This window comes from Prenolepis imparis, unplaced genomic scaffold, assembly GCF_030444845.1.
Source record: "Prenolepis imparis isolate NDT839.2.m4 unplaced genomic scaffold, iyPreImpa1.0 SCAF_10, whole genome shotgun sequence".
NCBI lineage: Eukaryota > Metazoa > Arthropoda > Insecta > Hymenoptera > Formicidae > Prenolepis > Prenolepis imparis.
The window spans coordinates 6,260,520-6,279,008 of NW_028141168.1; the positions used below are offsets into that span (position 1 = coordinate 6,260,520).

The 18,489-nt window shown below is 28.8% G+C and overlaps 2 protein-coding genes across 6 annotated transcripts in view; one reads left to right on the forward strand and one right to left on the reverse strand.

Annotated features, from left to right (window-relative positions):
• LOC145941559 (uncharacterized) overlaps nucleotides 1-18,489 on the reverse strand; it is a 59,004-nt gene that overhangs the window by 30,726 nt on the left and 9,789 nt on the right. For all 5 annotated transcript variants that reach the window (XR_014426182.1, XM_083047706.1, XM_083047705.1 and 2 more), the window contains exons 2-5: nucleotides 13,186-13,246; nucleotides 6,273-6,390; nucleotides 3,642-3,872; nucleotides 2,934-3,202 (exon numbers count right to left, since the gene is read on the reverse strand). Coding sequence is in view for 4 of the 5 variants with exons in the window: in XM_083047706.1 (XP_082903832.1) it covers nucleotides 2,934-3,202; nucleotides 3,642-3,872; nucleotides 6,273-6,390; nucleotides 13,186-13,238 (671 nt within the window). In the remaining variant the exon portion in view is untranslated. The remainder of the gene's footprint in view (nucleotides 1-2,933; nucleotides 3,203-3,641; nucleotides 3,873-6,272; nucleotides 6,391-13,185; nucleotides 13,247-18,489) is intronic.
• Nucleotides 7,799-10,490, forward strand: LOC145941953 (uncharacterized). The gene is made up of 3 exons (XM_083048384.1): nucleotides 7,799-8,163; nucleotides 9,645-9,677; nucleotides 10,125-10,490. Exons 1-3 carry the CDS (start codon nucleotides 7,885-7,887, stop codon nucleotides 10,221-10,223), a joined length of 411 nt encoding a protein of 136 aa, XP_082904510.1. The 5' UTR covers nucleotides 7,799-7,884; the 3' UTR covers nucleotides 10,224-10,490.

Below are 18,489 nucleotides of genomic sequence, written 5' to 3' on the forward strand. Positions count from 1 at the left end.
TGTTTATTCGTCCAAAAGCTAATTTTGTCAATTTTTAAGATTTTTCAAATCCGCTTGCGCAGTCTTCTTTACAATCGTTTGTAGTTGTTTGTAGTGATTTTCCTTTCGTTTGTAGTCGAGCGGTTCAAAAGTTATAAACAATTGTTTATTCGTCCAAAAGCTAACTTTGTCAATTTTTAAGATTTTTCAAATCCGCTTGCGCAGTCTTCTTTACAATCGTTTGTAGTTGTTTGTAGTGATTTTCCTTTCGTTTGTAGTCGAGCGGTTCAAAAGTTATAAACAATTGTTTATTCGTCCAAAAGCTAACTTTGTCAATTTTTAAGATTTTTCAAATCCTCTTGCGCAGTCTTCTTTACAATCGTTTGTAGTTGTTTCTAGTGATTTTCCTTTCGTTTGTAGTGGAGCGGTTCAAAAGTTATAAACAATTGTTTATTCGTCCAAAAGCTAACTTTGTCAATTTTTAAGATTTTTCAAATCCACTTGCCCAGTCTTCTTTAGAATCGTTTGTAGTTGTTTGTAGTGATTTTCCTTTCGTTTGTAGTTGAGCGGTTCAAAAGTTATAAACAATTGTTTATTCGTCCAAGAGCTAACTTTGTCAATTGTTTATAACTTTTGAACCGCTTAACTACAAACGAAAGGAAAATCACTACAAACAACTACAAACGATTCTAAAGAAGACTGCGCAACCGGATTTAAGAAATCTTAAAAGTTGACAAAGTTACCTCTTGGACGAATAAACAATTGTTTATAACTTTTGAACCGCTCAACTACAAACGAAAGGAAAATCACTACAAACAACTACAAACGATTCTAAAGAAGACTGCGCAAGCAGATTTGCGATATCTCAATGTCGGGTGCGAGCCATTTAAAAATTTTTTTATATTTATTAATTGATAAAACTACAAACGAAATTATTGCTACTACAAACAACTACAAATGAAATGCTATCATTTTCCGTTTAAAAAAATTAATTTTTAAAAAGTCAGGTGCTAGGTTTACATAGCTCACACGACGTATAAAACTCTTACCGTTTGATGTTTGAAATCGAGGAAAAAAAACAGAAAGTTTTATATCATATAACATTATGTATATATGAGCGTTTCGACAAAATTATTTAACAAATCTCGCTCGAATGAGTCATATTATACTCGTAAATAATATGCAATATAATGTACATAGGCAATAATAATGAGAAAGTGATTTTTTTCCGAGTCTGGCGATTAATCAGGGATAGAAAGTAGCACTGATCAGCCAATTTCAGTGATTATCCGTTTGATATAAGCGACAATAATAACGCGTCCGAACTCTTTTCATCCCTGCACACTTTTATTCTTCGTTCGAATAATTTCGACGAATATCGCGATAATAGCATTAATAATGTTATCATTTCTTACAACAATTTTTTTTACAAATATTTAAATAATAAACTCTATTAATAAAGTAATAAAATATTATTCGCCCACGACGAGCTATGTGAACCTAGCACCCGACTTTTTAAAAATTAATTTTTTAAAAAGTCGGGTGCGGAAACGGAAAATGATAGCATTTCGTTTGTAGTAACAATAATTTTGTTTGTAGTTTTATCAATTAATAAACAAAAAAAATTTTTTTTAATGACTCGCACCCGACATTGAGATATCGCAAATCTGCTTGCGCAGTCTTCTTTAGAATCGTTTGTAGTTGTTTGTAGTGATTTTCCTTTCGTTTGTAGTGGAGCGGTTCAAAAGTTATAAACAATTGTTTATTCGTCCAAAAGCTAACTTTGTCAATTTTTAAGATTTTTCAAATCCGCTTGCGCCGTCTTCTTTACAATCGTTTGTAGTTGTTTGTAGTGATTTTCCTTTCGTTTGTAGTTGAGTGGTTCAAAAGTTATAAACAATTGTTTATTCGTCCAAAAGCTAATTTTGTCATTTTTCAAATCCGCTTGCGCAGTCTTCTTTAGAATCGTTTGTAATTGTTTGTAGTGATTTTCCTTTCGTTTGTAGTGGAGCGGTTCAAAAGTTATAAACAAATAACTTTTGAACCGCTAAACTACAAACAAAAGGAAAATCACTACAAACAACTACAAACGATTCTAAAGAAGACTGCGCAAGCGAATTTGCGATAGCTCAATGTCGGGTGCGAGTCATTTAAAAAAATTTTTTTATTTATTAATTGATAAAACTACAAACGAAATTATTGTTACTACAAACGAGATGCTATCATTTTCCGTTTTAAAAAATTAATTTTTAAAAAGTCGGGTGCTAGATTCACATAGCTACACTTGCCTTGTTTAAGACACAATCACCACACATTTATATACTTATTACTGTAAAAAAAATAGTAAATTTATTATAATAAATAGGAGCGTTTCATTAGTGTTAATAGCTTATTTCTAGTTTTTTTTGTAATATACGATTTGTATTTCAAACTATAAGAGATTTAAAAACGGAAAAAAATGCGTTGGTGGTTTCTAGAATACTTGGATATTATTCTGTTCTCTGTGTCGAGATAGAGTCGAAACTTACGCTTCGTTTAACGAATCTATCGTAAGCGTAATCGTCCGTAATATCTTGCTCCAAATCGATCCAGACTTTAGAAAGAGAGAAAGAGAGAAAAATGCAAGCATGCTTCACGATAGTGAAACGTGGGAAAATCCTGCATTCAAGTAGTTTTAACGTAGACGTAGAGTGTTTCATAATTCGTATTCGGCGTTAAATATGACGGATCCTATATACATATATGTACATATATGTATAAGCCTGATAACCTTTGCATTATTACGTATTTGCGCGATATGATGCACAGAGCAGTACGATAAAATGTATATGATGCAATCATCTTTTCACAAGATTACGAGGAAAATGTTGAAAGAGTTGTATATGTGTTATATATATACATATATATATATATATATATATAAATAATATAATTTTTAAAAAACATGCAATTACCTATTAGGGCGCGAAACGATAGCTGAGCCTTGTCGTTGACGAGGATCCACTCGGCCGTTCGAGTCCTCGAATCTTGCCTCGGCGCTCTTAACAATTCTCTCGTGCAGCCTCTTCTCGAGATCCAACGAGGCCTTTTGCAGCTTCTCGAAGCTCGAGTTTTGCGCGAGCTTACGACCTTCCTGAAAATTCGCTCGCTCGAAGTCGACCACGAAATCGTTACACTCGTTCGTTTCCTGCCCGTCCTTCTCGCCGTAACTTAACAAGTAATCCTGCAATCCGCGAAGATACGAAAAAAGGCATAGAAAATCTCCATCTCGACAAGCTGGTGACTTTTAACGATGTCGAAGCAAAAATTAATTCATCAATTCGTATTCAAAGTAATGCAAATTGATAGGTATCGACTTTAGTACTATTAAAAAAAACGACATCCTTCATTCTTCGTTGATTTTTCATTGAATGATTAATAAAAGTGACTTTTTAAAATATAGATATGTTTATTCTAATTTTTTAATTTAATATTATTATAGAAATGTTATTTAATATTTCTTATTTTTTAACATTTCGTATTTTTAATAGATGCTTTATTTTTTCTATTTCAATTAGGCTATGTATTAAAATCGTGAATTATCATAGATCCAATCAGAACATTTCATTTTCTGGACAACTGCCACTATTTTTCCGACGAGATCACTCGTGTCCTATACTCACCTGCAATTTCTGATGTTGATCTCTGAAAGGACCCAAATCTATAAGTTTTTCGCTGGTCGAGTCCACGTTATTCCACGCAGTCAGCATTTTCGATGCGGACGAAGAATCGCTCGCTTTGTGATAAGTCACTTGACTATCTTGCCTGGTTGTGGATTGCAGGGGTATAGGTTTCTCATTCTTGCTTCTCTTCGGGATTGCCGGCGGCCTCAGCGGAATCGGAGGTGGTGCTACCTGTATATATGTCAAAAAATAGGCCACTTTGTATCTTCTCGTCATTTCATAGTTTCTAAAATTTTCTAAAAATATCAGAGGAGTTTCTTCCTTTCTTTTCGTTTCTTCCGAAACGCGAAAGAATCATTATTCGGTAAAAAGTTTCCCTATCTCAATTATTGTCGATATCGGATAATACGTGTTAGAAAATCCAATAAAAGACGTTTAGAAATTAAATTTTTGATGTAAAGTTTGAATTAAGGTTATTTTTAATATTTTTCTGTCAGATTTTTCTTGATTAAATTTACTTTTAATTCAGCTTTTATACTTCTTTATATTTAACGACCTTAAACGCATTGTAGAGTTGTTTTCGAAAAGATTTTCTCTCTCGGATAAATAAACTCGTAATTTACGGTGAAAATATCAGCATTCCGAAATAGGTATTCCGACGAATGAGTTACGTGATTTGCGTAAATTGATGCGAAAGTTACGCGTAAAGTTACAACGCTTATCACCGTTAAAAGATAAACATCAAGTTTAATCGGCTTGTTGACACACATAAAGTAACACGCAAGTTCATTAGCTCTAAACATTTATCGTCAACAAACTATCTTTGCATGAATCACGCTTTAATACCTTGAGCGCTTTAAACGCACATTTAACGTTTATCGAATGCTTTGAGTGTCATCGTAATTTCCTCGAATTTGTTGATAAATGTTTATCTATTGATGCTTCAGGTAACGCAAAATCAAAAATATAAACCTTGATTTCCAGTAATAAATCTAATAATTGCATATATATATATATACATCGCGTTTATCTCTATTATCTAATAAAACTTTTTCTTTAAAGTTGACACATGTTGGAACAACAAACAGTACAATAAGATTTATTATCTATATAATTAAATTTTAGATTTTAATTCTTCCATTCTTCTATAATGACACAAAACGTAAAAAGAACAAAAATAGCAAATAAACTTGCATTTATGTATTATTTTTTTATAATTTTTGATAAAATTCATAACAAAAGTTTTGTTACAAATCAACAATAAATTGTTTATTTTTAGTACAAATTATAGACAAATATATAAAAAACATTTAAAGCACAATGATAATTATACATTTGCATACATAGGATGAAAAGAATTTTATTTCAAATTTTTCATGTTTATCAAAAATATTTCGAAAGCAATATATTTAAAGGAAAGATATTTTAAACAAAAGTTGCTTGATTTGAAAAAAGTAGAAACCTTGAGATTTAATCTTGAACAGTTATGTCAGTTATCAGCATAAATTTTTCAAATAGAAATCCTTAATTTTATTGCAATTTAATTTTTTTGTTCTTGTAACCAGCATTGTTACAACATTAAAGTACAACGTATTTTCGCACAAGATATATGATTGTATATTTCTCGAACGTAATCAATCTTTCTTTTTGCAAGAGACCATTTTGATGCACAATTTTAATTTAAGCGGCCGATCTTCGGGTCTGGCAATATTAATTTACAAAATAACGGTGTACCGCTAACTATCGGCTTTAGTCGCCTGATTTAAGATGTCGAAGTTATATACACATATGTATGTATTATATATATGTATGTATATATATATACGTTGAAATACTGACGATGCGGTTGCAACTTTCCAAACTTATCTCTGCGTGGGAGGAGACACAAAGTTCGAAAATCCCTTTAGTATCTCTGGCCTTTCTGTCCCCTTTATTCATTACAGCAACTTTCTCTTTAATATGTTTCAATTATCTGATACACAATATTTTATCAGAATAAATAGCTGACACTCTATAAATATACATTAATAATTAATATTTCCTTGCACGAAAGTGCATGCCAACATTATCCACATATAGTTATGCTTGTTTATATATATATATATTTATATATATAATTCAGATAATATAGTGAATAATTCAGAGAGAAAGAGAGTTGAAATTTCCTCTCCAATTTATTTCTTAAATAAGTAAAATGTGTCATGTGTTTATTAGCTTCTAAATATATCTTTATTTTTATTTCTTAAAACTTTAAAAGTATTTTTAATGTGAAAAATCTTGATACATTTTTTTTGTATAATATAATAGTTATGTAATAGTTTCATAATATATTTTATTACTCCGTTCTTTTATAATTTTTTATAACATCATTTTAATCTTTGAATGATATAGTTTTATACGCGAGAGAGATTATTATTTATTTAAGTTAATAAGTACCATAATACTATTTTAAATTATGAACGTTTATAAATGAGTAAAATCCTGTAGAACACTGCGGATTTATTAAAATAAATCACACTTACTCTCGAACGGATACATTTTAAGCAAGATGAATAATGAAAATACGGATATCTAAATCGCGTTCAAACTGAATTTACGGGACAATAATCAGAAATAAGTAAAATTTGTTACCGCCGGAGTGGCAGAATGTCGACGTGGTATTGGCGGCGGCATATCATTTCCGGTAGACGGCGGTTGCGGAAGCTGTGAAGTTCTAACTGGTAGACCAACGCTATGAATTCTGCTTTCCCTGAAATTTAAAATAAATCACCGTTCAAACTCTAGTTGCACCTTTATTTTCAACTTTAATTTATTAATGAAATAATTGAAATTAACGAAAAATATTTCATTAATAATTAATAATTGTTCCTTCGACAATTTTCTGGATCGACAAATCTTTCTAATAAATAATCATTATTACGAATATCTAAATAAAATATAAAATAGATAAATAATTTTAAAAAAATTAAATGCACACAGATAATAATATCGTAATTTTATCATAATGTTCAAATTTAAAAGTTATCGAAGCTATGTAAAGAGCATATTCCGTATATCCTTTCTCGGATATTAGACGTAGCAAATTGCATTTGCAATTGTTATTGTCTTCAAGCCAGAGAGATTAATGGACGTTGAAATGGCCATTGGATGATCCAATCACAATGTTGATCATTAAGGCCTCGAGTGTCAAACATTAAAGTTACGCATGACGAAATAATATTATATAACTCCGCGTTATTTTATAAATATCTATCTAGTAATTCTTATACCCACAAAGCACATATGTACGTCTATCTACACAGGAAGACATTGCGACTTTATTTTCCAGAAATCGTTATGTTTATCTCATATATAGCTATAAAATTCGTGTATCTGCTTTTAAAAATGCTTACGTGTTTACGTATCAAAGTATTACGATATTCATGTATAGCAACAATTTTTATTGCTTATATAGCCTTCGCCAAATATTACACTTCTTCAATGTCATACATTTCTCGCGTAAGATAAAGATTTCCATGACAAAATATATACATACAAAATAGAAAATTATAATTAAATTTTTTGGAAATTGTGGTTGCTAATCGCATTTCTTATGATGCAGAACATATTCAATATAAAAGTGTATAATATGATATATAAAATTAAGTCTGAAAGTAAAAGACCTATAAAACATATTTTGTGTATGTCATATTTTTACTATTATTATTATTTGCATCGTAGAAATTATCTTTACATTTAGATTATTGGAAAAAATTATTTCTCATAAAATTCATGTTTTAATAAAGTAGATAGGTATTTTATTTAAGTGTATACGCAATATTAATCACGCTTAAAAAATCTCTTTCATCAGAAACGTCGCTAATGATTTTAAAATTATTTTTTTTTTTAAATGACTTTAAAGATCTTTAAGTGACTAAAAGATTGAAATATTTATCTGCTTATTTAAGCTCTTTCTTATGTAAAACCCTCCTAAGCCTTCCAATTACGGACATTGTAATATATAAGTTGTATATTACATATCATAACATATTCTTTTAATGTCGCATAAGAGAAATAAAAATATTGCCATAATAAAATGTATAATTGTGATAAAGAATATAAGTACCCCTTCTAAGCACGAAACTATGAATGTAATCGCATTTTTAGTATATATACATATCAATATAAGCGCTGCGCGTCCATAGCAATAACTCAGAAACGCGTATTAAGTTGACGTAACTTGAGTGTCAGTAAGCGCTACAGAATGCGAGTGTTATGCTTATCATTAGCGCTCGCTATAATCTACATTATGGCAATCGTGCGCGCTCCTAGAGTGGAAGCGAGAGCAGCTAAGTCTTCTAACCAGAAGGATCCTCCTGCGTCTTCTTCTTCTGAATCTTCTAATGAATCTCCTTCTTCTGAATCTTCTAATGAATCTTTTTATTTACTTCCCCCCCCTCAGGTTTGGGAAGTACCTCCAAAACCTGCCACTCCTAAGGAAATCGTCGAAGCATTTGCTTTGGGCATACCAACTATTAATGGCGTAAGCTTTAATCATAAACTCTGTACTTGGAATTTTTTTTATATAAATTAGCAGTATATCCCTAGAGAGAACACACATGATAGTAATTGATTGCGTTTTCTCGCTAAAAATATTGGATTGGCTAAAAAGTTTCTTTGATTTTTTTCAGATAGCTTTAGCATCACATTACGTGAGTAGTTTAGCTTTAGTTTCTCCGTGCGCGTACATAAACTGACATTTATGGACATTTCAATATGTCGTTTAAGAAAAAGAGAGAAGATCGTCTGTGTTTATCGTGTTTGGAATTAGCTTGAAAGTGGAAAAGAGAATAAGAAAGTTTATTTTCAGGCTTTTATTACTAGGATGAGAGCATCTGAAAGATGTGACAGAAGATAATCGAATAAAGTGAATCTTTTTCGCTCTTTCCTTCAATATATATTGTTTTATATGTAAAACTCGTCTTTAAATTTAACTTAAATTTTCTTAAAAGAAACGAAAAAACTTTTTGTCCAATCCAATATATCGATTTAAGAAAACTTAAAAACATTTTAAAGACATTTTGATATACTAATTTAAAAATAATAATTTTAAATTATGTAAACTCTAATTAGTATTTTAATTTTCAGGAATTGATTTATGTAAACACATATATATATCCATTATATTTATTATATATGTATCCATTAGAAATATATTTATTAGAGATATTTTAATCTTCAGTTTATATTTTGCACAAAATATTAAATATCATAAAATACAGGTGTTTAAAAATGAATATGCTTGATATTTATAAACTATTTCCTTCTTATTTCATTAAGAGAGATCTGGACACTCATTGGGGGAAATTGCGAACATTTCGTACACATGTTGAAATTTATATATTTTTAAAATAAAATAAAAATTTTATATAAAAATTTAAATAAAAATATTATATAAATAAATAAAGTGAAATAGATCTAATTTTCGCCAAAAAAATCCAGTTTCTCTGCATGCACGAAGATTGTCACACAGTTTTAGAATTGCAATAGTAAAATCACTTTTTTAATTCTTGATAACATTGTGGAGATCCAATTTTGTCCGTTCGTTATAAAAATGCCTTTTCAGTTATTAGCGTTTTTGAGATTTTAGTTTTATTAAAATATTAAATTATAAAAATTTCGAAATCTTCCATATATGTTGAAATAGTCTTAAACTATCTTATATCACTTACAATTGTATTTTTATGTGGAAAATTTTATCTCTTAATTCAGTATGGATTTATATCTTTTTATATTTTTTCTTGAGTAAAATCAATTAGAAATGTCGAAAAATATAGAATTTGTTACTACGAAATTTAATAATTCGTAGCGATAAATTTTGTTTTTCCTTTTTTCTTTTTCCCCAAGTAGCAATTAAATTTTTTAAACTATTGTGTATGTGTAAATTATTGAATGTGTCTACATACACGCTTTTTATTAAACATATAATTTTATAAATATAGTGAAATTATTTCTCTTTATTAGGGGCTGTATTGGACAGAACGAGCATTTGATACGGTAAGTATACACTATCTGTAGATACTATCTGTAAGTCTTGCAGATAGAAAGAAAAATTTATAATCTTTAGATGATGTACGCTGGGTCATATATGATCCATATCTTAAAATTGTTTTATAAAGATCATGCAATAATTAAAACAAACATTTCATATGCACGTTGTACAAAATTACAATAAAAATATCATTTTATTTTATTTTAAGAATATTTTTTTCCTTTAATGATAATGTACAAGTATCATATTTTTGAAAAAAAGAGAAGATAATTGAAACCTATAATGAAAAATGTAATTCTAATATAAAATTTTGGATACGTAATTTCATATTGGAGATGCATATAAAAGAAATCTCACTATAGATCAAAATTGACCCAGAGTTTGCCGTACAATTGTCGCACCGTCTATTGTCTGACAATGCGAATTAAAACAAAATAATCTTTTATTTTTAGATGTACAACAACTCGATGCATATAGCAAATAAAATAAAAAAATATCCAGAGGTGGCAAAAGCAGTACAAGAATACATAACTAAGTCATTAACTTGGTAATTGAGGAATTTACAGGAGACATACAATGACACATATATGTACATTTCCAAACGTTAAATTATAAAACATTAAAATATGTATATATGTAAACGATTATTTCGTAATTACACAATAGAAAATAATTAACATATCTAAACATACATTTTCTGGTCAAACTGTACGATAATGAATATTTAAAATTATAATCAATGATTTATAATAAATGGATCCTGTGATGACACAAACTTATCATTTTTATAATCTATTAATGCACGACTCTGTGCATTTTTAATTATTTTTATATTAATCATGTATGGAAAAATTAGTAAGTAAAATTTGTTTAAAAATATACATTTATTGCTTATTATTTATTATCTTGAAGTTTTAATTAATGCGAGTGTACCATACGTATGCATATACACGAAATGATTTCTTTTTTAATATTTAACAACAGCTCAATAAAATAAATATGAATATTTTATCATCAAGGCCATTGTATACATAATATCGATTACGAATGCGCTGCTTGAAAAATATACTTGCTTGGAAACTATTTTCCCAGTCATATCTTTATGCTACATATAACTTTTGAAACAAATGTCAATTTTAATACACACGTTTTTTACATTTCGCGATATGTAATGTGTAATGTAAAGATATGTAAGAATCTTTATTATTTTACGTGATCTATTATATAGATATACATATCAAGACTTCAAACTATAAATATAATTTTTATATTTATATTATTGAACAACTATTCCTAATCTGTAAAAATATGTGTGTTTGTGTTTGTGTGTGTATATATTTGTGTATATATACATATAAATGTTTTATCAACCTATAAATATTTATTCGATATTGATTTTAAATATTGCTAAAAATTGCGTATTTACACAATAAATTTAATTGTCCTCGTATTGTCTTTATTTTAAAAAGTATTTTTTATTATATATTCATATTTTATTCATTTTATAATACACGCACGTAGAGCGATATTTTTGTACTATACATTAAGCCATGCAGGGTTTTGATTTGATTTTTAATCGTTTTATTTTTTAATCGCGGGTAAAAATGTTGATTCGTCGATGACATTATCTCAAAAAACACAGTTCTAAAAACCTTTTCCAAAGAAAAATATTACAAAATATTCGCGTTTTCAAGAAAGTATTCTGATTTCTTTAGAAATCCAAAAATTTAAATGATAATTCTAAAAACGTAATTCATTTCTTTAACAGCATATATTGTTGTATAATTTTTGTATACAACTGTTTAATGAACTTATTGATAATGTTGTCTAACATGTTTCATTTTTAGAAATGTATTAATTTGATTTATCCTTCTTTTTATGTTAATATAAATATTTAAATAATAACTTTAAATATTGGTTATTAATTTTATTATTATTTTCTTCATATATTATCTTGAAAGTACTAGGCTCGATTCTTTTCAACGTGATTTAAAATTAAAAGTTTAAATATGTGCTTCTTTGATTGATTGCCACATTTTTTAAATTTTTGTTTTCAACTTGTTTTGTTCTTTTTGCTTCCGCAAGAGGATTCGGGTCGGCTTCAACCTTCGCCCGTGAGTTCGGATTAGCAAACGCAGTGGCAGGAGATAATCCCTTCAGAGTCGACCGAAGCTCTGCTATAGAATTTAGGGATATTGTTATTGTGCCAAAAGCACGTAAAGAGAAGTTTTTGTAGTGTGCAATAAGTCGCGCAGTTTGATTGGTTTATCTTTCTAATCGTTTTATTTTTCTAATCCTGAGTGAAATTGTTTATAACTCGAACCAAAAATTACAAACTTTCATAAAATTTATGAAGTTTGGTAAATTACGAACATCTTTGCACAGCATTGAAATATTTTGTATTCGAAAATTATATTAAGGAGTATAAATAACAGTGTTTATATATATAAGTGTACTAAAAAATTATATTAAAATTAGAAATTTTTTTTTGTATTGAAAAATGTTAGTCTTTAAATATTCGTCTTTAAATACTTTAGTCAACTATAGTTTAATAAAAAAATTTTGAAGTTTATCTATCGTTTAAAACTGAGAGAATTGAATTAATTTGAATAAGAGTAAATTAAGTAAATTAAAAGTATTAAAAGTATTAAAATTATTTTATAAAGTATCATTATTATTTTCAATCATATACGTGACTGCATCTTTATAAAAATGCTATTGATATTTAATTGATATTGAATTCAATTCAAATATTTTATCAGTCGATATAACATTGCGACACTGATCTTTTCAATATTTCAGCCCTACACGATACAACACTCGATAAATCGCGTTTCGAATATGTAAATATTATCAAATATTTTTTTCCGTATTTCACAGCTTTGTGTAAATATTTTAACGCGCTATCACTACATATACATATATCCCACCATGCAAATTTATATAGATATTTTAATTATCGCTTTTCTTACATCATACGTTCGATTGAGTCAGTTGAAGTGTTATAATCGCCATAGGTTTTTTTAATCACACATTCGTCACCTTGCAACAACAAAGTTTATATCTCCAGTGAAAGTATCCCATATATCGACCGCAAGCTTATAATATAACTCGCCACGCGTATTAAGCTCGGACAATCGCATTATTATAATTAATGCGCAGCAAGTTGTTATTTAAGTGGAAGAGAGAGAGAGAGTGAGGAGAGGAGAGGAGAGGAGAACAAAGTTGCCATCTGATTAAGCTCGCCGTCTGATTAAATTTCCCGCTGGGTTTATACTAAATTAATTACAGATGGTTTGCGGATGAATTGTACTTTCCACAAAATTCATGATTCTCTTTCTCTCTCTCCCTCTCTCATTATTGCAGCATAACTAGCAAAACTTGAAATTACTGGCAAAATTAAATTATGCCTTACTCTTTTTTTGAATAAATCAACGATGAATAAAGCTATCACAGCATACTTTTTAAAAGTACGTAATTTCTTTATATAGTTATACGCGGAAATTTTCTTACCTTGGCCGACATGTCGGACTCGTATCACCTTCACACGATTCCGTAGTGGCCATATTGATTTCTGCAACATACAAAGCAAGAAAATACATTTTTTACAAAATTAAATATATACGATATAATATAATTTAAAAATTCAAAAGAAGTCAAACAAAGATTTCTAATATATCATATCTTGCACATTTTAAAAAAATTTAATCATATTATAATGTAATTGTGTATAATTTATAAAAAGATTATATTCAAGAAAAACACCGAGTAATTATTAAAGTTAATAAACTTCTCACGATCAAGAGATAATTTCAGATAATATAATTGTGACTTTATTGTCATAATTTTTTATGATTTAAAAATTTTATATAAATATTAATAAAATCAACCGCGTTTCTCCGATTACTATAATATTTTTGTCATTTATTTTATCAATAATTTTGAATTGTAAAGAATATAAAAAAAAAACGATCTCTAATATTAGCAAATATTCAAAAACAAAGAGATATTCTCTAATTATACATACTGTTCAATTCTATCGAAAGGTAACTTCTATCACTCTGTAAGGGGACTTTCTGACCACAATTTCCTACAAGTTCAATGATAAAGTACTAAAGCTGATAATAATGAATTAAATGAATAAAGCTCTCTTTAATTTGTCCGACGACGTGCTGCAGAAACAGATACCGGCACAACTATAGAAAATACATAATTTATAATCGTCATTCATTCATTACGGCGATTGGATCGAATCGATTGACGTCGATTCACGGCGTATCAATATGCGATTTCATATAAAAGCGATATACAAGCTTGGCCCTTTAGGTAACCATAAATGGTTGGTTTGCAAGTGACGACAGCTCTAGCTCTTTACCGTCCCTCCACGTGCCGTATGAAAGCACGAGCTGTTCAATTTGCTTTCATGTCTGTACATACTGACGTACATAACATAAACCGCTCATATTTGGTCGACTGACGAAGGGAGTCGTAATCTGAATCCTGATCTGTCCGAAATCGATCCACCGCTCCGCAACACACTTCCGTTTCACATTCAACCGTCTGGTCGCGTCGCGCGATTTTCATTTCCTCGTTTGGAAGTAAACCGAAACTTGTTTTTGCAATCAGCTGACGCGCGAAAACCGCGATTGGTTTTTGCAACTTTTTTTTTCCCCCTGATAAATTTTGCGCAAAAGTTTCTATCTGTAACACTGTTTACAACGTTGAGCTGGTATTTTTAGTTGCTATACATGCTGCTGTTGAATAAAATCATATTTGACAGTCAGTGATATTTTCTTTTTTATCTTCATTATTCGTTTGCGGAAAAATAATTCCACGTAAATAGAAAAAAATATTTTCAAAAAATGCACAATAATTGTGTGAAAGAATCTTATATAAAATGTATGTACGTAATTACACATGAATGGTCAATATTTGCGTTGTGTGTTATTATTATTTTTACGATTTATTAATTGAAATAATTTAAAACGTTTATTCAATATTTAATTTGCGAGACAATAATTTGAACTATGTAAAGTGAAAATATTAATGTAGAAAACAATTTCTACATTCACGTTATAAATTGCTAAAAGTTATATATATACATACATATGTAATATACAATGTACACAGGGCAGTTTTCATAATACAATCAAAATAATGAAATTGATCAAAATATTCAAATTTAAATAGCAAATTCAAAATGGTTTTTATTGAGTTGTAATATAACTTAAAATAACATTGTATATACTTGTTGAATTTTTTTGTCATCTACATTACTATTAAAAAAATATCTGTACATTTTAAAAAGTCAAGATTACCTTGCTTTTTTATCAAACAGAAAGCGTTCGGTTAATTTTTATTATTGCAACTTGTTGCCGGTTAAAAACTTAAAAATTTCTGTTCGTGGCTTTTTGTCATATTATTGCCTTATATAAGTGCCTTAAAAAACGATATTATGAGGATCATCCTATACAATATCTGTTTAAAATAATTACATCAATGAATGGAAAGTGCAATGAATATTTAATGAATGGAAAATGCAATCTGCTTATTTTTAACAATAATTAAATTATAATGCAACTATATATTTCTACCGTATATATTTTCATTTAGAAAATATTTCGATAAATCCTTTTCTCTAGAAAAGGAAATACAGCGATCACTTGTACTCACAATCAGATCACTCTAAATGTATTATTCGCGCTTTGTCTTAACAAATTAGTTACTCGTAGCTGTAATTACGAGGGAGAAAATCCATTGTTAAATTTAACGTATATCAGACGTTCTGAGATTTATCAAAATAAAGAAGCTTTATACGATTTTACTCTGCGGGAAGACTAACATAATAAAAAAAAACTCTGATCACATATACACAGGGGTTGGGGGGGAGCATTTTACTGGATGTAGCTGGTCGCTTTTTATGAAGCTAACTTTGTAGCTGGGAAGTAATTCCCCCATCGGGGCGTACGACTGCGTAAACGAGAAAAAGGATCGTCGGAATTCCTTCGGCGCCTCGGCCACTTTTCATTATACAGCTACTTGAGCGACCGCTTGTGCGGACTGTCAAGGATATTGCGCGTGAAAATGCGTTGCCTTGAGAAAATCAGTTTCATCGTCCTATTCGTCTTCTCCTCCATTCACCTTATCTCTTCTCTCCGTTTTCTATGTCATTGACTTTTAATGCAAAGTGTCTCGGAATTAAACAGAAAAATGAACACACACGCGATATCATTCTTTAGTTTCGATTAATATTAATATTAATTTTTTAAGTATGGGGGAGTTTTATATAATAAATGATTGAGCACGTATGAAGGGAGCTTTATGCGAATTAAATTTAATTTTAATTTAACTTTTGTATGCTAAAATACAAAATGCTGAAATTTCGAAAGTTACGACTTATAGATAAAAGCAAAAATTGAAGAATAAACGTGACAATACTTTCTTCCATATATTCTTGTGAACGTTTCTTCTCGTGAGTTCCCAGGGTGCAAGTCGATTTATTTCCTTTTATATTTGTCTCTTCTCTTTACAGATCATCCGCAAAAGCCTATATACCTAAAATTTATTAAATTTCGACTGTTACAATTACTGTGTGTTTCAATTTCCCGATAGAATCCTATAATTCACAATCAATACGGCACGTGGAATATTGAATAATAAATGGAAACATAAATTCTACATTTAATAACGAATAACCGATAACACATGCCTTCGTGAAAGTGAAGCGATAATACTATATATCGTTCTCGCAAATTTAATTCCACGCTACGAGTGAGGACGAATTGTGCCCGTGTTTAATGTTTAAATGTATTTACATTGACTGCACCTCGATGAAATTATTATCTGTCTGCTTACAGCGTGAATAATCGAATGCTTTGTGAATAAAAAATATATATATATTTATACATATATATAGTTTTCCGATCATATAGCTTTGTAACTAAACCCAAAATTAAAATTTTATTAAAGTAAATTTTATTTAAATTAATTAAAGAATGCGGTTTTAATTTCACAAAGTACAGTTTGTGAAAAGTGTCCCTATTTTGCAATCATTTTGTAATTGATATCTCGACTCGATATTCGCTACGAAAAAAATCATTTTCAAATTAGTAAGAGAATCTGATATTAAAATACATCTAATTTTCATATATATATATAGTATGTACGTATACATATATAAATATAAAAAAAGTATTTTCATATATTCTCGTACGCTTTATCATCTTTGACACGTCATAGAGTGAGAATTTCATGACAATAGCAAATTGGCAAACAATACGTTTAATCAGCACTGGTGGCAGCCAATTAATACGCGGAATTCGCAGTAAATCTCACTTACAAGGACAGTTGCTGTAATTAGAAATCCACCTCTCTCTCCCTCTCCCTCTCTCTCTCTCTCACTTTCTCTTGCTCGCTCTATGACGTGTCTCTATTCAATTCTCTCTAACATTCTCTTCCATGCCTCGTCGCATGACCTACTGTAGAGAATTCCTCTACATCGATTCGTCAAATGTACTCGATAGCGCCATATCTCTCGAGATTTATACATATTTTTTAATATTTTCGGGAAATTAATCTGAGAGAATAGAACAGTATGACATATCGAGGCATTTATATCATATAACATCTAATTCAATATTTAAACTAACTTATAGAATCATTTTCACATGTTAACACAAAAATAGTAATCCTGGATGACTGCCTAGTTTTTTAATATATGTATTACAAACTGAAATAGATATATATTTTAATTTTTTTATTTTATATAAAATATTTATATAAATATTTATATAAATTTATTTTTTATGTATCTAAAAAATGAAGATTTTAGAATATGAAGAAAAAGTTATATTTTATCATATTTTAAATAATATACACACATTAATATGCTACATGATTCAATATTTAAACTAACTTATAGATCATTTTCACATGTTAACACAAAAATAGTAATCCTGGATAACTGCCTAGTTTTTTAATATATGTATTACAAACTGAAATAGATATATATTTTAATTTTTATTTTATATAAAATATTTATATAAATATTTATATAAATTTATTTATGTATCTAAAAAAAATGAAGATTTTAGAATATGAAGAAAAAGTTATACTTCATATTTTAAATAACATATATTAATATACTATATAATTAAAAAAAAATTATTTAATAAAATGTATACATAATATACAATATATAAATTAAAACTACATAAGCGATTTTTATTAGCGATATAAAAATTGACTTGCTCTTACATAATGTCAGCAGTATGTCAAAAAAAAAACACATAAGCGGAAAAAAATGTTACGAGTAACGTACATAAATGTAAAAGATGGTATAAATATCTTCTGCATATATATATATATATATATATATATATATATATGTAGATGTAATTATTCGAGCGCCGTCGGAAACACCCACGCTTTTACATCATAATGGTAGAACAACTGAAATGCTCGTTATTATTTAATCGAGTTATTATCTTACGTGGAATAAATACGGAATTTCGCAAAATTACCGTCTCATATTTTTGGTCCAAAAATTCCTTCATACGTTTCTTCCGTACATGTTTTCGAGACAAAAATCTGACTGATAGTTATCGTTTTTATTAATGTTAAAATTAGAAGTGTTTTTGTAACTAACAATAAGTGTCAAATTAATTAATCTTCCAGTAAAACCGACTTGACATTAATTAAATATTAAGGTTTTATTATTTATTTGCATTCTTAAAACTTGAAAAAGTTTCTCAATCATTTACAATTCAGAAGAAATAACGTCTCGCGCAAAATTCGATTTTAAATTGATCAAAGAAA